Raw genomic sequence first — 22,633 nt, forward strand, 5'->3', positions numbered from 1 at the left:
CTTTTCGGGATCTGTAACTTAGGTTTGTGTGCGTTTTCACACATACTCACACGCACACACTCACACGCACACACACACACACACGCACACATGTGCACACACACACACGCGCGCGCACACACACGCACACACACGCGCACACACACACACCGTATTTACTCTCATAATAATCCCACCGCTGAATTTTGTCGTCAAAATTCAATTTTTTTCTTTCCAGTGTAATGATTGCACCCCGAACTTGTCGCAGTGATATATTGTGTGCCAATTCTAGCTAATGATGATCGCACTTACCATCTGGCGAATGCTGTCAAATGCTACGCGAACGACACTTGAAGACATACCAAGCGGTCTGCACGCACCAAACATTCCTAAGCAGATGCCCAATTTCATTCCTTTCATCACTTTCCACACTCCCATGGAAAAAAAAAGCTACAACCAAATTTGCCTTGGCTTTATTACTTGTAGGCTTCATGATGGTTTTGCCCAACAACAACAAAAAAGGAGTCTTTCGATTCTTTTTGTCTGCACTCGTGAGCATGCAGCAAATCGCAAGTGGCAACTATAGTGGCCATGTTTACATTAATACTTTGGAAGTGTACCCTATTCATACGCTGACGCGTGCAACACAGCTATGATATTCGCCCACCCTTAGCGGAAACATGCCGTATTGAAGACAAATACCGCAGTTTCCGCAGCATGCCCGCCATGTGTTTGTCACTGGCAGCTATGCGCTCCCATCTGTTTCTGTCCCCTTAAAGTGGACATGGCTGCAGTATTGTCGCAAACTTGCCGATATTAACGATATATTATTCATTACTGATACTGAAGAAACTGTTTCAATGCGCGTAATGTACTCACGAGAACAAAAGTCTCGTTCGGCTTGCTCCGCCAGCTGCCATATTTGTTCTGGTGTCCTGCACTGTTACAGCGGCAGCCGCGTGCTTGTGACCTGTGTCATCCGCAGCAAACACAGAATGAAAAAAATATTTTCGCAGGAAATTTAACCCGCGTAATGATCGCACCCCTGAATTTGCGTACATTTTTTTTTTTACAGAAAAGTGTGATCATTATGCGAGTAAATACAGTGTATATATATATATATATATATATATATATATATATATATATATATATATATATATATATATATATATATATATATATATATATATATATATATATATATAATTTCGCTCTTTCTTGACATGCTGAGAATAGATCTAGAGCAACAATGACAGCCTTAAAGTGTTGGAGGGCCCCCTTTAACAAGTGGTCTGCCCTTGAAAACAGTACAGTAGCCTGTGGTAAGTTCCACTACTGGGTGTGCAAAGTGTTTGAGAACACAGTGGCTTCCAGAAAAGCAAGGATGTTTCAGTAAAAAGATATTTATGCCAAATTTTGTAGACATTGTTTCAGCGTACATTTTAAAAGCTGCTGGGTAAAAGTAGCTTCACCCTCAGCACTTAGATGAGTTCATATTCATAGACAAACTGCATGCTTGGATCAACTTGTGTTGATATTGAACATTTCTGTCGGAATAGCAGCCCTCAGTGAGTTTCCCTATTGCGTACAAACTGTCCCTCTCAGCGATGCATGGCAGTATTAAGAAAAAACCAGCAAAAAACGCACACAAGAAACATAAGAGAAGACAGGAAAGAGGCAGGAAAGGCTGGCAGTAGTCTAGTGCATATAAATCTTCAGAACTTGGCAGCTGTTATGGGTGTGATGGTGGTATTTGAAGTTTGCAGCTCGCCACATTTGTTCTATACAGGCCATGTGGGAATATAGAAAGCCATCACCTAGGGCTAGCACCCAATAACCTCATGCACGGAAGGCCTGACAGCTGACTCTGCCCCCTTTAGCGACTTGGCAAGGTCCATAATTCACTTTCTAATGTTGCTAACAGTGTCCTGTGCCTGCTGGACTGACTTAACTATTGGCAGAATGGCTGACCACTGAGGACTTTAATGCAATTGGAAAGGTTGCAGTCAGTTTCTATGGCCAGCAGCTAAGATGTCTTGGACTGCACACATCTCAGAATGGATGCTGCCTGGAAACATGTACTAATAGATGGATGGCGTAGGGATTATAGTAAAACACCTAGAGAGATATAAAGGGGATGGTAAATTATATGGTAATCTGAAGCTGCATTCTCAACTACCTAATGCATTTGATATATATATGCATGGCTGGTGAATGCTAGGTGCATGTTTGAGGCCCATATTTTTTACAGTAATCTTATTGCACAGGCAGCCAGTGCTGACTAGGTGTGTAGGGCATGCTTGTGGTGACTGTTGTGTTCATGCAGCGGCATTCCTGACGCAAACAGTGTGTCTGGATGACACAACGGTGAAGTTTGAGATCTGGGACACAGCAGGCCAGGAACGCTATCACAGCCTGGCACCTATGTACTACCGGGGTGCACAGGCAGCCATAGTTGTCTACGACATCACCAATCAGGACACTTTTGGCCGAGCCAAGACTTGGGTCAAGGAACTGCAGCGTCAGGCCAGCCCCAGCATTGTCATCGCACTTGCTGGAAACAAAGCTGACTTGGCTTCAAAAAGGGCCGTGGAGCTTGAGGTATTGCTCTGCATGCATTTTTTAAAGTCTTCAGTGATTTTGCACTGTGTATTACACAGTTAGTCAAACCCACTTATAAAAATATTCAAGTGCCACGAAAATCCCAATATTATATCTGATAATATTTATAAGCAAAATATTGGGGTGGCAGAGCTTGTGTGAGAAAACTTTGATGGCGGTGAGGCCGGTGCCTCTTCCCACCACCTTCCTCAATCTGGCTGCCGATTGTGTTGACTCGGGAGAAGAGGCAGCAAAGGTACTGAAGCCAGCACACTCAACATGGGCCACATTGGCCCATTATAGCTTCTGAATAAAGCAAATGAAGCATTATCGCACCCACATTTTGCCCAGGCTAAGCAGACTAGCTTCCAAAATTTTATTTCTTCAGAATGAGTTTTTTAACTTTTTTATTTAACTTTCTTTTTCTTTTTTGTCTTATGTGGGAAGGTAATGTTTTGCGTAAATGTTGCAAAGATAATATAGTGCATTTTATACTTCAAGTTTCTGCGTGCAACGAAAAATGCGCCAAGACGAGTCAGTTACAAAATTTTTCTGATTTGGGCAAAGTTTTGAACTTAACATTCTTTTTAGTTTGTGGACAGCATAAAAAACACATGGAACTAGTTTGCTGTGAAGCATATTAAAATGAGCAGGAAAGTCGACACGATGGTTTTAGTTTGCATTTAATTTTGCCATAAAATTGGAAAATATGGTGGTAATAGGACAACGCTCGCGCTGCCACTTTCAAATTTTTTGTGTTGCTGTGAATGCTTTTTGGGAATAAAGTTTTCGGTTACTCTCATGGAATCGCCCCTCTGGCTTTCATGAGAACCTCATGTCTGTCAGCCTTGCTTACTATACTTGAAGCTTGCTGACAGCCTTCTCCAAGGCTTCCAGGTGCCCCACGTTGTGCAGCAGAAGGCCCCTTGCGAAAACAAAGCCCCAGAGGGACTGAATCATTTGGAGGGCCTCCTTCAAGGACGTTTGAGGCAGCTTGCCCTACCGTGTCATTGCGGCCGTCGTCACTGTCATCGATGCTATCCGATGCAAGCACATTTGCGACGATCGCCTCTTCTGTTACAACTTTGTCTAATGCGTCGTCCACATGTAGGAACTCTTTCGAGTCCTGAAGAATCCTAGTCGACTGTGGGCCAAAGTTAAGCATCACTTCTGCTGCCTTGGACAAAGCGTGTGGTCCTAACGCAGTTCCACACTGAAGGCACACTTACTTCGGACCAAGCACCACAAAAATTATGGCCATCAATAGATTGATCTTCAAGTCTGGTTGCTCTCTGCTTGTCCGCATGGCCATGTCCATCAACAAGACTACTGTATTTACTCGAATCTAGGCCGGCTCGTATTCTAAGCAGACCCCCGAATGTCCGAAGCCAGAAAAAATAAAACTTACCTCGAATGTAGGCTGAACAAAAAAAGTGGAGACAATGTTTACAAAATAACAGCGTTTATTTTATATGAACATGCTGAGCTCACTCTACGTCGTCATCACCGTTAGCCTCATTCTTATAGCCCAGACCACACATACGGTTGCGGATGCGCGAAAGCTCGCGTGACAAACTTCCGCTGATCTTCATCTTATTGCCAACCAGATGCAAATAGTTCTCACGAGTGTTAAAAAAAAAAAAAATAGCAGCGGAAACGTATGCGCGGCAGCATCCTTCCTATGCGCACCCTTGTGAACGCTAAACGAGCGAGAAACAAGCAGTAGCCCTTTGAGCGATTAGTAACGAGATAGCCAACAAAACCCAAAGCGCCGCCCGTGCGCGCACGCCAATGCGCGAGCGGTAGTACTATATACACGCGCGGTAGCACACTAGCACTAAAACAAACCATGCAACGAAAACCGAGAGAGGGAGGCGCGCGAAAAAAATCCCTATGTTCCCACATAGTGGCAGCACATGATATAGAAAAGAAAAAAATAGGAAATTGGCGCAGTTTTTAAACGTACGGACAGCACCGTAAATATACGGCATCGACCATTTTTGGACTTGTTCGCGGCATCATATATTTAAGTCATTGACCCTCAAAGGGTTAACATGAGTGTAAGCCCATCTCGACGTTCTGTGTCACAAGCGAATTTTGCAAAGACACTCAGGGAAAACTTGAAAAAGTCGGGGAGTTTGGAAATGTCAACTTGGTAGACACCCCGAGACCACCTTATCGTGCTCTGTAGCGAAAGTGGAGGAAATCTACCTGAAGAAAGAAAAAATTCACTGATAATTACAGTACTGATACATGTGCTTGTTTATCTTTTCGAGTGACCACTTTTCACCAGCTAACGAATATAAAACGCTATCTCTCAGTGCAGGATGCACCTGCATGTATCGGAAGTTCCTTGAATGTTATCGATGGTTCTATCCATTGTCTTGTCACCGAAGCTTGTGTAATCAGATTGTACGAGCAACATCAATTGAGTAGTAGTACTCTCGGGAAGACATGTGGGCACCTGCGATTACTCTGGAACCTTCAATGACTCATGTATAAAAGCCGACGTGCTGGACCTGCAGATCAGATTTCCACAATCGCTGACAGTGTTCACCGCTATGGCTGTGCTTTGAGTGTAACTTGCTTTTGTGGGCACAAGTTTGCTCAATAAAAAGTTAGTTTCGTCACTTCTGTGTGACGATACTACTGGCCATGTTAGCCAGCGCCATACCTCACGGTCTTGACGGTGGATGTGGAACGCCCTTTTTTGTCACATGTTTCACATGCGATCTTTATGGGTGAAGGCAACTGGTTAATACACCTAGACATGCTACTTGAAGGCTTCATTGCTGCCAGATTAACCAGTTGCCTTCACCCATGATTACATACATGTGACACATGCGACAAAAAAAGGGTATTCCACATCTGCCGTCAAGGCCGTGAGGTGTGGCTCTGGCTAATACTCCCAGGTTTAGTTCTAGTAAGCAAAAATACCCAAGAAAGTGAATGGGAAAACGGCGCTGCGGTAGCTCAATTTAAGAGCATTGCACATGTAATGCGAAGATGTGGGTTCGTGCCCCGCTAGTGGCTAGTTTTTTTTGTCCACTTTCTTTTCTATTAATTTATTGTTTGTTTAATTCATTAATAAGTACATGTAATTTCCCCTATGCTGTCGTTATCCTTGTTTGCTGGCTTCATATGATGTCTTATTCTTCAAGTATTTGATTCATGTTGAGTGTGTTGCCAAGCTGCTGCAAAATAAAGTTCCTCTGCTCCAAAATAGTGATTTTACTACTTCCTAGAGCTGCTGCATAACACTTTAGCCTGCTTCTACATCCTCTGCTGTTGCACTGCTGAGCTGGAGGTTGCAGGTTTGATCCCATCCGTGGCCGCCGCATTTTGACGGCAGAGTGAAGAGCGGGTGATGTACTTAGATTTAGGTGTACATTAAAAAGCTCAGGTGGTCAAAAATAATCGGAAGCTCCTGCTATGGTGCTCCTCATAATTGGAGAGTGTTGAATCTTTAATTAGCCGGCTTCCACCCCTGTAACATGCATGTTATAATTAAGAACATGTTGGAATACAATAGTACAATGACTTCACATAAAAGTATTTATTCAATGTTTGTAGGGACAAAATGTGTTTAGCGAATCATTCATAAATATTTGTGAATCGTTTGGTACTCGCTTGGTTTTGTTGTTCACCCCTTACATTTTTTTTTCTTTGAATTTGTGTAGGAGGCACAGGCTTACTCTGAAGAGAATGGGCTTCTTTTCATGGAGACGTCAGCCAAGACAGCAATGAACGTCAACGATATCTTCTTGGCCATTGGTGTGTATTGGCTTTCTTTTATTAGGATGTGTGGTTCATGTTAAGGGCTTTTGTTCATGCTTAAAGGTACACTAAAGGGAAATACGAAGTCCACGCAGACTGTTTAAATACCATACCAGAAACCTCTCAATGCTTGTTTTGTGCCAAGAAAGACTTTGTTTACTGACAGACGGCGGTACCGAGCCAAGACAGAGCAGCGGACCCGCCGCTGCAACTGCTTTCTGGTCAAGTGGCATAGGTTTTTCGGGCATCCCGCATCATCACATGGAAGTTGAATTCTTCGCTACTAGCAATTCGCGCAAGTTTTGCAAGCCAGCAAAACCAGTGCAGCACTACGCGATAGCTACTGAAACGCTAGAGCGTGGGTGGCGCGGAATCGAGCGAGAATGCAACCCTTCGACTGCCCGCGTCGTTGTCAGGGTTATTTCAATGAGTACTTTTTTCTGAACGTGAAATAGAACTGCACAAGTAGCATTCTATTTCGTCTCGTAATACAATACATGGATGTTTTGTGTAACGAGTGGTTGAGTACTAGTGACAGAATTTAACTGAGGAGTGCTTTTGTCATCGGGCAAGTACTTGAATGTCCCGGGGGAGTCTAATAATCTCCTGCATATACATCAATCTCTCGATTATTAAGGCTCTGTTTGCGATATTGAAGCCTTAGAGATTCTCAAGCACTAATCTATCACTTCAGCTTGACTTAATATTTGCCTTTAGTGTCTCTTTAATTGAACAAGAGGGCGTGTAGTCGTACACATTCTGATAAGATTGATAATTTGATTAAGTGAATTATCCGGTTTAAAAGCAGTAAACACATTTAGAAGATAGTTTAGGCTGCCTCACCATGTTTGCATCCCTTTAACCCTTTGAATCCCAAATCTTCAACGAATGCATCCTCGCAGGGTCCAATTCTATTAATTTCTTCGGGACTTATTTGTAAAGAAGCTAGTAAATAATTGTTTAGGTGATATTAAAGCTGCAAAAATGTTTTTGTTTGTATGCAGTCCATATTTACTTGCATAATGATTGCACTCGCTTAATGATCGCACCCCTGAATTTTATCGCCAAAATTCGATTTTTTTTTTCTTTCTTGCTTAATGATCGCACCCCGAACTTGCCGCAGTGATATGTCGTGTGCAAAGTCTAGCTAATGATGATCGCGCTTACCATCTGCCGAATGTGGTCAAATGCTACACAACCGACTCGAGACATACCAAGTGGTCTGCATGCACCAAACAGATTCTTGAGCAGATGCCCCATTTCTTTCCTTCCACCACTTTCCGCGCTTCCATGAAAAAAAAAAAAAAATAAAGCTACAACCAAGCTTGCCTTGGTTATAATGCTTGTATTCAAGAATGAAAAAGGTGCCTTCCGTTTCCTCTCATCTGCACTTGTGGGCACGCAACAAATCGCGAGCAGCAACAATAGTAGCCACGTTTACATTGATGCGTTAGAAGTGTAGCCTATTCATACGCAGACGCTTGTAACACAGCTAAGATAAATGTGCTGCATTAGGATAGTAGTGAAGACAAATGCTACAGTTTTCGCAGCATGCCTGCCATGTCACTGCTTGCTATGTCACTGGAAGCTAAGCGCGCCTATCTGTCCCCTCAAAGTGAACATGGCTGCGTTGTTGCCGTAAACTTGCAGATATTAACGATAACGATATTGTTCATTACTGATACGGGAGATACTGTTTCAATGCACGCAATGTACTCGCGAGAAGAAAAAAAGTTGCGTTTGCCGCGTTCGGCTTCCTCTGCTGGCCGCCATTTCTTTTCTTGCTGTCCCGCACTGTTACAGCAGCAGCCGCCTGTTTATTGACCTGTTGTCAACCCGCAGCAAATGGGGGATGAAAAGGTTTCTTTTCGCGGAAAATTTAAGCTGCATAATGATCGCACCCCTGAATTATCAACAATTTTTTTTACAAAAAAGTGCGATCATTATGCGAGTAAATGCAGTATTACAGAGCTTATTTTTAATATATCTGGATTAACCAGTGTACCATATTTTTGCGCTTATAATCTGCTGCCACGCATAACCCGCACCCCCAGTTACAACAGCCAGGAAAAGAAAGAAAAAAAAATCTGCGCATATAATCTGCGGAAATAACTGCAAATAATGCCGAAATTTTTTGTGCGAAAACAGTCCATTTTCGGAAGCATGACTCGTTCATGTCGTATCCTCTGCCAGCAGCTCTGTTCCCCCATTCTTCGGTGTTGCTGGTAGAGCTTGATTCACACACTGGACGGTATCGCGAAAGAATCTGCCACGTGATATGTGCCGCGAGTCAGATAACTTTTCCCATTCATGCGACAGAGGATGACAGCGTGGAAGGGGCAAGCCACGCATGGGCAACGGCGAGGGGGCAAACGCAACCGAGCTAAAAATCTCTATGGTGATTTGGCCCACCGGCATATCTCAAAGTGCTTCATGCAGACTGAGGCAGTGCCATAAGACCGGGCGATGTAGGATATCGCCGGTGCTGTGTGCATAATTTGCTAACTATTAAACTCAAAGTGGTGACCTGTAAAGAGGGGAATGATTGACTTAATGCGAATTTTTGGTGTGGGTTATACACGCAAAAATATAGTATATTCTTGCACATACATAGTAAAATTCAGGCCATTATTGTCATGTTTGAAGTGAGTTTGATGCAACCACGGTCCATATTTTGTAACATTCCATTCACCTGTCGTGGCAGCCCAGTGTTACGCAGCTGAACTTTAGGCTGTGGGTTCAATCCCGGCCACAGTGTCCGCATTTTTCATGGGGACGAAATCCAATAACACTTGTGTTCTTAGATTTAGGTGCACGTTAAAGAACCTCAGATGGTTAAAATTAATTATAGAGCCCCCCCCCCCCACAGGCGGCATTCCTCATTATATTCTATCATGGTTTGGTAGATAAAACCCCATAGTTAAAATTTTAACGTCCCATTTCGTTTTCTATTATGTGTCACACTGAGGAGCAATCCGAGCAAGAAATGGGGATGCAGCGTCCTTTCAGCTGCAGCACACCAATGGCAAACGGCAAGGATAATGTAAAAGGATGTGATTCGTTTGAAAATACAACTCCAGCATATGCACACACAGCAAACAGGAGGCATACAACGCAGGTGCCATAAGCTAACTTGCTGGTTGCATGTACACCTTTCAGAAAAAGTGAGAATTAATAACTCTATTGCTAATTGAGTTCTCTCTGCGCCTCCCAAAAATACTCATGGCAGTATTGTTGCTTTGCTTGTGCCTGTCTGTAACCATAGTAATCGCAAGCCTCCGGGAGAACCATGTGGGTGAGCATCTCGCAGTAACACTTTCAGAGTTAAATGTTTTCATGATACCTGTAACTCGAAATAACATCCGTGACAATGCTGCATCTAAATTGCACAAGCATGGGTGTGGGCAGGCGACAGTGAACTAGGTGAAGTGGAATTTCTTTTATGCCATATGTAGCAGCCACTTTAGAAATAAGTGGAAAGTCAGTTCTAGCAACAGCTGGAGAGTGGCAGCGCAGTAATATTTGTAGGACTCGCGAGAGGTTGCAGCAGCACCAGAGTGATTAGGTGGTGCTTTGTTCCTAAAAGGCATGTTTTTCTTTAAGTGTTCAATTGCTGCTGTACACATATGATAGTGACCTTTGAAGGGTCAGAAATGATGTACAATGCTGTAGTAATATTTTGATGTGAAATCTTCGAAAAGGAAAAAAAGAAAGCGAGAAATTCGAGCTGCTGCCTGATGGCTCACTGCTCCAAGAGCTGCTGCGCACTCGTTTTCCAGCCTTCTCTGCATGCCTGTCATCCTTCCGCCCCTCTGAACACAAATGGGCTGTGCCCATACCTCTACACCATGCCACCCTCCGAAACACGAATGGACTGCGCCAGCTGCGCACTTGCATGTTGCTCGCTGGCTCCTCATTCAGTGCATTTCTGCAAACAGCTTAATTACTCGCATTCGTCTTGGGTTACTTCGAAATCGTTCCTGGTGGTGTAGTTTCTCAGCTTTGTTCGACTCTCAGTCGAAATGGAAGATGGCTGATCCGCCCGCTGATCATTGGCAATGCACGACGTTGCCGGTGAAATCACTCGCAAATCACTTGCCACCCATGACCCCTCTTTGCAGTTTTTATAGCATTGCCATTATTTAACGCCGACTGCCGTGACTTGTTACACGTGGTTGGGGTGCGCAGAAAGCAGTTAAACAAGCAAATACAATCGGCAGCCGGATGGAGGAAAGTGGTGGGGAAGGGCACCAGTCTCCCCACCATTTTAGTTTTCTCGCATCAGCTTTGCCATCCCCCTGTTTTTATTGTTTCATATAACCCAGTTATAACAATTATCGGTTATAACAATGGAATTTTCGTGGCACTTGAATATTGTTAAGTGAGTTCAACTGTATAACAATATTTTATTCACTGCGTATAGGATGCAACAATAAGAATGTTTCCTTCTTGATGGCGTTTCCCATGCAGAATAATCGTTACGTTTGGATTACTAAGTTCCCTTCAAACAAGATGCTTAGACGGGGCGAAAAGTTTACCTGCATGAGGTTGTATCTGCCGCCATTACCGCGCAGCTTGTCCAACCTGCTCACCGACTGCAAAAGCCATGGAGAGCATCGCGAGTTGGCACAGCGTGCCACAGGATGGTGCCAGCTGCTTGGCATCTGTGTTGCCTGCGATCGTGTTCCACGCGTCCAGAGAAGTGAATAATAATAATAATAATAATAATAATAATAATAATAATAATAATAAAAGCGAAGCAGTGTCCACCTAAGCCCGCCCTTCAATACTCTCTCACTGAGTGAGGAAGTGCGCTGTGGAAGCAGCCACAAAGATGGTGCCAAAGTGTATAAGATGGTGCGGACAAAGCGCAAAGCTGTGTTGCTTGAGACGACACTGCAAGTTTTGCTAGACTCAAAGAAGTATGGCTTGCACAGAAGCGCTGTGATCATGATAGCTACATCCAGGGGCCATGACAATCAATGGAAAAGCCAGGCTCTGTGCACCAGAGCGAAACTCTCCATGATAGCGAAACCAACATGGTGGAAGCCACTGACATTACTTATTTCTGGGAGCACTTCACTACTGACAATGAAAGAAGTGGTGCTTCATTGGAGGAGTTTCTGAGTGCAGATAGTGCTGCCTCATTCTGCGAATATCCGACGAAGTGATTGTCACGACACAGTGGCGCTGTGACAGAGGCGATGAAAGCAGTGGCAGTGACGACGAGATTGACAGTGGCCTGTCTTTGACACAGACTCCGATTGAGTCACTCACTGGTTTGATCAGAATCGGTTTTATTGTGATTAGAAAGATTACAAGATGTTATTATACAGGAGGACCAGAAGTCAGACTGCAATGGGACCTCTTTTACAAAATAAAGCACAGATTGCAGCAGTTTCAACAATTCGTTAAGAAGGAAGAATTGCAGGTCTTAGTATGACTAGCATAATTAGACAGATGTACATAAATAAGAGTCAAACAAAGAAAGCACTGTAGGATAATCTCATTGAAAATTAATAAATTAACAGTGTGTGTGTGTGTGTGTAAAATATGACATGACATACAAAGCATAATTAGCAAACTCAAATACATATGAATGACAAGGACATCAAACTGCATCTAGTGGTTTGACAATGAAAATAATATGAAGGCACACTGAAAGAATAGCTGAGTATGAACTAGGCATCAGTATTGGACAGAATATATTCTTGAATTTGTGATTTTTAAGTGTTTTCATATCTACTGGTAGTGTGTTACAGAATGCGACAACGAAAAAATGGATGCTCTGCTTGCCATAATTAGTATTATTTTGGGTAAAATAAACTTCGAATTTATTGTAAACCTGGTGATATTAGTATTTATTAGCAAAGATTGTGGTATCAAGCTATCGCAAGTGCAATTGATTTGTCGGCCGAGGTTATGTTTGAGTTTTATGACGAAAGAATGTGCTTAGTTTGTAAAAGATATGCGGCGTTGTGGGTTTAAGGGGTAAATGTAGTTATTGGCCATACCGCCGGTTCTTGTCCGATCCTAATAGCCTGATTCTATAGGATTTGCAATTAGTTTAAATGGGTTACAAAAGTGTTTCCCCAACAAGCAAAACAGTAGTTAATGTGGGAATGAATAAATGAAAAGTATATGGATAGTAATATTTGATTATGAAATATATTTTGTTTTTAGAAGCACCCTGTTCCTGTAGGCAATCTTATGTTCTACTTTAAATATTTGTTCAATAAATTTAAGGTTTCCGTCTACTTCTGCACCAAGATAACTACAGGAAAAATTACAGGGATAGGACTGGTACCAAGAAATATAGGAGGAATGGAGTGAAGTCTTTGTTGGTGGGAAGTGAATACAAGAAATTTTGCTTTCGACTTGTTTATCTGTAGCCGGTTGGTGTGGCACCAGTCTTAGCAGGCTGTATAAATTGCCATTAAGGTTAGATATTAGAGTTGTAAGACTAATTAATAATAGTAGTATCATCTGCATATATTTATTAGTGAAGTGTATTCTTCTTTTCAAGGAAAAGAGGGGACCGGGACAAAAGGCGGTAAGGTCTGACTAGGCCCCGGTACCCATACAGTTGGCAGTAATAATATAAAGGCCAAAAAGATGTACATAGAAGGTGCGACAAATATGTCAAAACAAGCAATGTGCACAGTGAAACTTAATTAGGGGAAGAAAAAAAAACATGCAAGGTAATATGCAAGCACTGTCATACACGTACAAACACAATGCATACATGGCTGGTGAATTAAGACACGAAAAAATGCGACTAGTACTTGTCTGCAACAGATACAAACATATGTATAAACAAATGGTAGATTAAATTTTTTTACATATGAATTTCACCTTCAATCAAACGTCGTTTCGTCTTTTCCTTGAACACATTTTCTGATAAAAAGAAATAATCAGCAAAGGGAAATTTGTTGAGGGCTGTGGGTACTTGAAAAATTTAGCTTTTGTCTACCATAATTCGTGCGCGTTCGCGTAAATCGTAGTTTTACCTCACGAAGGTTGTAATTTATAGTACTGTCAGTAACAGAGTACAAATGGTTTCGATGAATGTATTGCAACAGCCGTAGATAATACATTTGGTCAGCTTGTAGTATGTGCTGTTCAACAAACAAGGGTTGTGTACGTAATTTTTGTGGTGCACCGTAAGAGTCCTCAATAGTGCGCAAGGCTTTTTTGTAGCAGTAGTAGTTTATGGTAATTTGAAGATGTAGTCATACCCCATACAAGATTGCAATATGACAGTTTTGAGAAAAACAGTTCATTATAGATTGACACCTTTAACCAAACAGGCAAAAGTTTACAAATCCTAAAAAGCAGACCAGCAACTTTGTTTTGTTCAGAAGCAAGTTTTCAGATATGTACAGGCTAAGATTTTCATTAAACCACACGCCGAGAAATTTTTTAGAAGAAACCTGACTGATTTTTGTATTATCATAATAAATCTGTATAGAATAATGTTCCACGATGTTGAACGGCTTAAAAAGAATATATTGTTTTATTTATATTTAAACTAAGCTTATTTGCGTGTAACCCAAAATGAAGTTTCAAAAAGAAAGATTTGTCATCAGCATACATTACCAGATCTGGAGAATTATATATATCGGCTAGGTCATTGATATATGTAATGAATAATAAAGGCCTTCGTATTGATCTCTGCAGGACACCATACATTATTGTCTGTGTATCTGAGATGTTATTTGTTCGTACCGTACGTATTGGGACCTATTACTCATAACTTTTTAACAGGTTCAGCGCAATACCGCGAACCCTGTAGTCACAAAGCTAAGGAGAGTACCATGATGTACGCATTCAAAGGGCCTTGCGAAAATCTAAAAATAGGCCGAGCGTATATTTTTTACATTCAATATTATCTATTATTTTGTCTTTAACAACTAACAGTGCTTTTTCCGTGGACCTATTATTTATAAACTGATACGGTGAATCGGCAATGACATTGTATTTATGCAGAAAATTGGCTATCCTAGAATTAATAACTTTCAAAAGTTTCTGATAGAACAGGTAATACCGAAATAGGTCGGTAATTAGACAGCTTATTTATGTCACGACTTTTGTATATTGGAACCACTTGAGCCAATTTTAATTTGTCTGGAAAAACACCTGTCGACAACATAAGGTTTACAATGTATGACAAGTCATCGCATACAACGGTGCTTACATACTTTAGGGGAATTACTTTTATATCACCATTATGCTCCAAGGGCCCCGTAAGCGACATTGCATGATAGTTGGGTACAGGGGATAAAACATAATTACAGTAAAAATTGGTGAATTTAGGTCAGATGAATACAAGTCAGTTCGTGAATATAAGGCTTGATAAGTAAAGCAGCAACGATGCGTAGCAGTACACACGCATTGTCCCATGGGTTAACATCATGTGTGATTTCTTCGATGGCAGATTTGAATTCTGCAGGGTTCATCTCAGTCACACGCAGTACGAGTAAAAAATGATGAACTGGTGCGTTGCGGGCATGCGGAGGGACGATGGCATTTGGATGGGTGCTGCGTGAATGATGAGTGTTGGATGAGTTTTGCGGGAACAATCAGTTCATTTTTAACCGAAAAACAGTGGAAGAACTTGTGATGAAGATTTAGTCGAGAATTTCTGCAGCAATGAGCCAGGGCAGGTAGATCAAGTTGTGATATTAGTGCTGTGATGCTAGAGCTGTAAGAACAATCACTCAAGATGAGTATAGCAGCTTGGTTCTGGACTGCTTCGTGTGTTTTAATTAGGTTTAATTGGAAAGGCTCACATATTGCACTTACATAATCTAGTTTTGTATGGGCTAGTGTGTTGTGTGCCATGAGCTTTACAGATGTTTTATACATTTTCAAGAAAGGCAGTTAGGCAGATCATTGACGTATAATAAAGATAAAAGTTGACCCTATATGGAACCTAGGGTATGCCAATATTAGTGAACATGGTTTAAGAATGAATGCCTGAAATAGTTGCTACCTGCATTCATCTGTTAAGCAATTTTGTAGTAACAGGAGTGCTGGGCTGGTAATTCCTAATGATTCAAGCTTATGAAATAAGATACAATGATGCATTTTCACAAATGCTTTCATTAAATCCACAAATAAAGAAGCTGCATAATTACCCTCATCGATAGTGAGTTTTAGTTGATCAGCTAGTGCAACAAGAGCAAGTTCAGTCAAGTAGCCTGGGCAAAAGCCATATTGGAATTGTGAGAGAATGTTAAATTTTGTAATGTAATTAGTTAAGCATTATTTGATAAGTTTTTCAATTTCCTTGCTAAAACAAGGTAGTACACAGTCGGGGTGATTATTGGAGATTAGAGCGGTCACCTTTCTTAAATATATTGGGGTAATTCTGCCTTGTTTAAGTTCCTGTGCGAAACTGCTCAATTTAAACATGATGTTGATTATGTCTGCAAGGTATCAGCTATTAAGGGTGAAACTAATTTTATATGAGAAAGGGGTAATTTATCAATCCCAACGCTGGTATTCTCACCTTGTTTGTAAGGTTTAGAACTTCCTGGGATACAGTTTGAAATAAAGAGACTGTTGCAGACGGTGGGGTGTGGCTTTGCCATGCATAGGTGTCAGTTGTTCACTGCTAAAGAAGAAATCGGCAAACGCATAAGCTATTTCTTTGGCAGTTGTGAAAACATTGCACTGATGAGCAATTTCTGTTAGTTCTGTGATTGTCATATTTAAGGAGTTCACAATTCCCCATTTCTTTTTTACGGCATTCTAAAATTTTCCTTTTGTACCATGTTATTTTTTTCCAATGTGGCAGAAAGCTGGTTAGAAAACTTTTCGTACCAAATGGCTGTGTTCTTGTTAAGTGCCCTGTTTACACGATTGTAAGTCTACCTCTTTTTTAAAATTTGAAAATCTGAAGTTGGGGGGGGGGTTCGACTTACAATCGAAACCAAAACCTGGCATCACTAAAAAAATGGACCGATAAGATATTAGGGGAGCTACAATGTAGTTCCAATTTTATGTTTGCTGTACGGCCCCACCCGTAGCTTTCTGCTGTCTCGCGCGTTTGTTCACTTTTCGGAAGGGTTTTTTCAACATTTTTGAGTTTTACAGAGCACACAGCGCTCATGGGGGGGGATGTCGATAGTTCATGGAAGTGCCGCTGTTCCATTTGCGGCAGCACCCCCAGAACGGCGGCACTTGCGGGAAGTGTCGATAGTTCATGGAAGAGCATACACTGCTCGTAAAGCCCCTTGAACTTCGTAAAGCAGCGCCATGCTTTGAAGAATGCTGCTTCCTCCTCACCACTCTGGCCGAGGCCGTCGCTGTGACACTATTGGCCTAATAGCATCACGTGGGCCCTCGCACTGTGCATCAGCAACATTTTTGCTCGAGAAGTGTCTACGGAGTGGCGAGGAGCGCATGTTGGCGCCGTTGCTATGCTTGAGCAGTGTAGGTGGAGCACGGTCGAGGAGGGAGCGTGAAAGAGAGGAGAAACGAGGGAGTGAAGGCAGAGGAGGAGAGTGTTGCTACTTTACGAAGTTTAAGGGGCTTTAACTGCTTGCGGCTCGCGTGTTTCTCGTTCCCTGTAGCTCTTCAGTTTCATGCGTTCGATTTGACTGCCAGCCACATGCTACTTCCGTGCTTCCCCAGTCATCATGAGTGCTCAGAGTCCACTAAAACATTCGGCGCTCGTTCACAGTGGCGTTGAAAAGGGCTGCCATCCTTTACGCTGAACAAATAACTGCGCAGCGGGCCGCAAGTTTCATGTTTCTTAATGGGTGGTGCGAGTGTGGCGACGGCAGAGAAGCAAAATTTTCACCTGTGACGTCAAGCAAAGAGGTTTCCGAAGGCCGAAGTCGGGACGCTTTCTGGAGCTGAAGGCCAAGCTTGCAGCGTACATCGCCAAAATGGTTGATCGGTCCCTGCCAGTGACATGCGACTTGGTCGTGAGACAAGCCTGGATCTTTGCCTTTTAAGGAGCTGCTCCGCCGTGAGTACGAGTGGCTGGCGGCAGAAGACCACGCACTTACGCCAACTGGACATGTCAGAAGAGCCTCCCGGGCGGCTCTGTGTGGTTGGGTGCTTTCGGCATCGACTTGTGTATGTATGCAAATACGGAATTCCGCTGGACGGCGACGTGCTTCGGGACCGTAGCACCAATAACTGGCAGCACTAGTGAGTAGTAGTAGTCCACTGACCATGCCAGCTACTAATAAATTTTCGTTATGGAATGCGCCTGCGGGTATGCTTTTTTTTTTTTTCCCTGTCACATGCGATATGGGGGGGATCGACTTACATTCGAGTCGACTTACAATCGTCTAAATACCGTAGTTGTTGCTTGTTTTTTTGTGAAATATATCCTTTTTGCACATTAAAAGCTAGGAGCTCATTCGTTATCCATGGATTCTGAGCTGATGCGAATTTCTTTTTGTGTGGAATTTGATGGGAATGATGATCGAAACAGGACTTAAGCATAGACATAACCAGTGAAAATGGTCCTTCTGGATCATTCGTAGAAAAGATGGGGTTCCATTCAAGATTCAACACGGCTTCAAGGAATGATTGTTTGTCTGGTATAAACATGTACATAATGTACATTTTTTTCGGAGCTATGAGTATAATGAAAGTTTAAAATTATAAGATAGTGATCAGTTATCTTGTTCAATAGAACATCTGCATTTGGTGGATATGCCAAATTTGATCGTGCATGGTCAATTAATGCACCTATGGGGTGGTTAGCACATTGTGTTGGTATCTTAAACATCCATAACTAAAGCTGTTAATCAGAATAATGTAAAGCCTTAGTAGGCTTACTGCCAGCAAGATTAATGTTGATGTTGCCTATAATTACTCCATTTTTGTTTTCATTTGCTACCATTCCCATTACATTAGAGAGCAGCACAGAAATTCATTGCTGATGAAGAGGGTGAACAATATATGCAACCAATTAGATTTTTATCTATGTTAAGGAAGCCATTTATAAGTTCAACCCAAACATCTTCACAATTACGTTAAGTGCAAGATTGTTCCTTTGTTGTGTGCAATATCGGAATACGTAGTGCTGCGCCACCATGGTTGCTGAACAGACGATTGGACTATTCAACAACAATATTAGAAAAACAGGAAAGGTGTTTATCGTGGTCACTCAACCAAGTTTCAGATACTCCGATGACTGGAAATTGGAAGGTGAATGTAGAAAGATTAGAAAATTCATCAAAGTGCTTGTGCAGACTGCGTGCATTCGAATGCAAGACGGATTGCTGATGATTTGAAAGACTACTGCTTAATTGGGTAGTTGTGAGATATGATGCAATTTTGAGATTTGCCTAGGTGACAGGCATGGTGCAAAAGTAGTTTAGTTCTCAATGAAAGGTCGGATTCAGTTACGATGTGAAAGATGTGGCTTTCGGTTGTTTTCGGAGCCTTGATTTGACAGTTGTCTATCCACAGAAATCTCCAGTTTCTCATTTTCTTAGGACACAAGGCTTTGGAAAAGAGAGCTTTATTTTCAAGTGCTAGATGTTCAGACAGGGTTCTCTTTTGTTGTTGCAAGGCTGCTATTATCCAGGCAGTCTTGCTTCTCGTGCTTTCATGTTTAGTAGGAACCCGATAAACAGTAAGGTCGGTGGCTGTTACTGGGCAACCAATTTTGTTGCTAATAGTTCGTACGACTGTTGCACAGTCTCTCCTTGTGTGCAAGGAATGCCCTTAAGCTTGACATTTTTCAATCTCAAGTATTGCTCGAGTTTAAAGCTTTCCTTTGTGAGTGTAGTTTGTTTCCAAGCTTGGATTCAATTCTCTCATTTCTTTTTGCAAGCTCCGCATTTGTAGACATTGTTCACCAGTCAGACCCAGCAATACAACGCAAGCTTGGCGGTGCAAGTTAATACACAAGTTCGGCAACAATATCTGGCAGCAGCTGCAGCAAATGACTATACAAAAGCGTATTACTAACCTGCAGATGCAAAGAATGTTGGTCAGTGCATGTTGCTATGACCACTACCACTGCCAGAATAAGGTGCCATTGCTGTTGTGCCAGCACAAGTGCAGCGCTGGTTTCAACAGCACCGCGGATTCTTGATCTGTGCACCTGGGGAAGGCAGGGACACACGTGGAAGCCAATAACCAGATGTTGATCACAGGGAGGGGAAGAAGACACTTGCCTGTAGATGCAAAGAACGTTGGTCAGTGCATGTTGCCACTTCCACAACTGCTGCCAAAATGCAAACTAAATTATTGCTGTGAATACTTTGTTTAGCGCAAAAAGACAGACACAAGCAAGACGACAGGACAAGCGCCTTGTCCTGTCGTCTTTCTTGTGTCTGTCTTTTTGCGCTAAACAAAGTATTCATGGATTCGCACCAACTAGCCCGCCAACGCATTGTGCTAAATTATTGCTGCCAGTGTTTGCGCAGCAGCTGGACGTGATGCACACCACTGTTGTGAACCTGAAATTCCCGCGAAAGCAAATGCTGCTTTATGACTATTTCAGTGCGCCTTATGCTCGGCATGCTATTTAGAGTTACATATAAACATTTTATTTTTAGCTGCCTAGTGCAAGTGGCAATTTTGGTTTCAGAGCTACAAAGGTATGTTTGGTAGTCCTTTTTCCCTTTCTTTTCTTTCTTTTTTTTTTTCGTTTTTACAACACTCCAGATATAGCAATAATCACAATAGAATTTTTCGTTCTTGATATCGTTATTAGTGGCCTGCACTGTATGCACTCGGTGGCAGTTGCTGGTCGTTGTTTTCGGGCTTTTGTAGTCTATGTAGCATGATGTGGGGTCTTTTGCTTTGGAAGCGGTCCTGCGACACATATAGACTTGATTTAAGGGGGGGGGGGGCTGTCACATTGCGAAAAATGGCAAAAGAAAACCTTGAAACTAGCATTTCCAGTTCAATTAACTTTTCGTGTACTAAGCACGACACAGAAGTGCTAAAAAAATTTGTGTTATCAGCCAAGGTGGCAGAGATTTTGTGGAAATCGTGAAAAAAGTGTTTTTCAAGCCACATTATCTCTGGAACAGTGCAACTGAGCACTGCCATCTTTGTCTTGTCAGAAGGCGCATTTGTCTGTCTTCGATTTTGCCGCTTCAGCTTTCTGCTCCTCACTGAAATAGGTGCACAAAAAGCAAATGATTGAAGATCATTTTGAAGTCTCTGTTTGGCTGTGCCTGCCATGTAATGCCAGCCCGCTTCGCCATTGGTCCGGCGCTTGCTCCATAGGGGCGTCATCTGCTCTTTGCACCTTGTGAGCTCTTGATCATCTCAACATCTTCCATGGTCTGGTGAGTGCTGAAATGGCCACCACACAAGCATAGCAGAAGTGCAGCCGATCACTCCATTTCTGGATGTCTCAGATGAACGCCTAAGTTCTGAGCATTGGCGACACAGATGTCGTGCATGGAATCCTTGGACAGCCTTTTGAGCATTGGTGCTTAGGAATTTGCTACCAAAAACATATCGCGAGTACTCTGGGCCCACGGCTAAGGATTTCGCACACCGGCACGTTGAACTTGACATTTACGTACATTGTGTGCAGACTCTCTGAATCCTCGGCTAAGCATTTCGCACATTGGCACCTTGGCCTCCACCACCAAGCACCAGAACGCTACAGACCTACCTGCCCATGGTGCGACGGTCACCCCACCACCTTCCATGTTACATTGGGGTGCACGGGGGATAAACCCATACACTTACGAACACTTCAAACGAAAGAGCAGTGGGAGGCCTCTCTGTCCAGCTCGGACCTGACAACCCAGCGCAGCCTGGTACAGCAGGCAAGGGCAGCAGCACAGGCCACAGGGGCTCTGCAATGAGTTCTCCATCCGCCGCCCAAGTCTTCAACAACTACTTCTTTCCCTTCGAAATGTTTCTACTACTACTACTACTACCACCAAGCACGTCGCACACCGAAGTCGGAAAACCTGACTTCGGTGTGTGATGTATGTGAACAAATTTTTCTTGGTCACGGTCTTAAGCTACAGTGCAGGTCGGGACATCCTTGCTTTTTTTTGTTTAAATTTGCTGGCACCCCAAGTGTCAAGTCTGGTGTGAAGGGGAGAAGAAAAATAAAAGGCACAAATTTTTGCTTAAAAAAAAGGGAAATGTCACATTCGGCTGTGCTTACAATATTCGATCAACAAACCTTTCGCTGCATTCCATAGGCCCTCCTGAAGTTCAAAGGTGAAAATGTTTTGCAATACAATATTTTGAATATATGGTAGCTGGTGCAAACACTAGACCACAAAACAACAGGGGAACCTCTGAATAAGTGTTGACTTACAAAGACATGCATGTTTAAGCTGCATTGCTTCCCATTTACCGGTGCTTTTCTGATGTGCAGCAAAAAAAAAAAAAAAAAAAAAAAGCAAAATGCCACTGAAAGCCTTCGTTCAGTCACTTGGCTATTCTTACAGAAAAAAATAATAGTTTAATGTGGCAGACATTATGCGAGTGATGGTGAGATGTAAGCCTCCCTTCTACACTAAAAACAGCTGTGAACTCAGCAGTATGCAAATACAATTCTCAGACCCGCTGTACACGAGTTTTGTGGGATATTATGCAACATTTGGACTGCAACATGGTAACATGCCCTTCACCAGACATGTGCAAAGACAGCCACGTGATGCCATGCCATGTCAGCATGCCACACTCTGTGCACACACGGCAGATTACGTCTAAAGCGGGGTATGCGAGCTGCGAGCTCTGCTGCACTGACAGCCATACACAGGCCCCGGCCGTGCTAGAAAAAGGATAGGCTTGCCGACCCGCCCCCCACCTTGGTTGCATTACTGTGAGCTTGCTCCCCTCCCCCATTTTCCCTTGCTTGCATGGAAAGACTGCGCTCATCAAGCTACCATCCTTGACATGTTTTTCACCTGCGCCTAAAGCTTGCAGCTCAGTTCTTATTGCACTTGGACATGATACGGAACATTGCACTGCTCAGTTTCAGCGGTCACTCTTGGTCTTGCAGTATGTGATTAGAGATGCATGTGCAAACAGTCCCTTGTAATTTAACCATTAGTTATCTGTGACCAGAGAAGTTTCTTTTTATTGCCTTGATATTCCTTCGCAGTAGTAGTGAAATTTCGTTGCATTGAAATCTTGTAGAAACACACTTTCTGATATTGAGGTTCTAAATACATGGTGTTCTATGGACAAGAAGTTATAAAAAGTTAAATACCGTTATATTAAGAATTTCGTTGCAGTATTGAAGTTCATTATACCGACGTTTAACTGTATAATTTTGAAATGTTTATGGTGACCTCACAGAAACATT

At 42.5% G+C, this 22,633-nt stretch overlaps 1 protein-coding gene across 2 annotated transcripts in view; it reads left to right on the top strand.

Annotated features, from left to right (window-relative positions):
* Rab5 (RAS oncogene family member Rab5) overlaps positions 1 to 22,633 on the top strand; it is a 41,895-nt gene that overhangs the window by 11,701 nt on the left and 7,561 nt on the right. For both annotated transcript variants that reach the window (XM_075679922.1, XM_075679923.1), the window contains exons 3-4: positions 2,309 to 2,583; positions 6,264 to 6,357. In XM_075679922.1, the coding sequence (XP_075536037.1) occupies positions 2,309 to 2,583; positions 6,264 to 6,357 (369 nt within the window). The remainder of the gene's footprint in view (positions 1 to 2,308; positions 2,584 to 6,263; positions 6,358 to 22,633) is intronic.

This window comes from Dermacentor variabilis, chromosome 2, assembly GCF_050947875.1.
Source record: "Dermacentor variabilis isolate Ectoservices chromosome 2, ASM5094787v1, whole genome shotgun sequence".
NCBI classification, from domain to species: Eukaryota; Metazoa; Arthropoda; class Arachnida; order Ixodida; family Ixodidae; genus Dermacentor; species Dermacentor variabilis.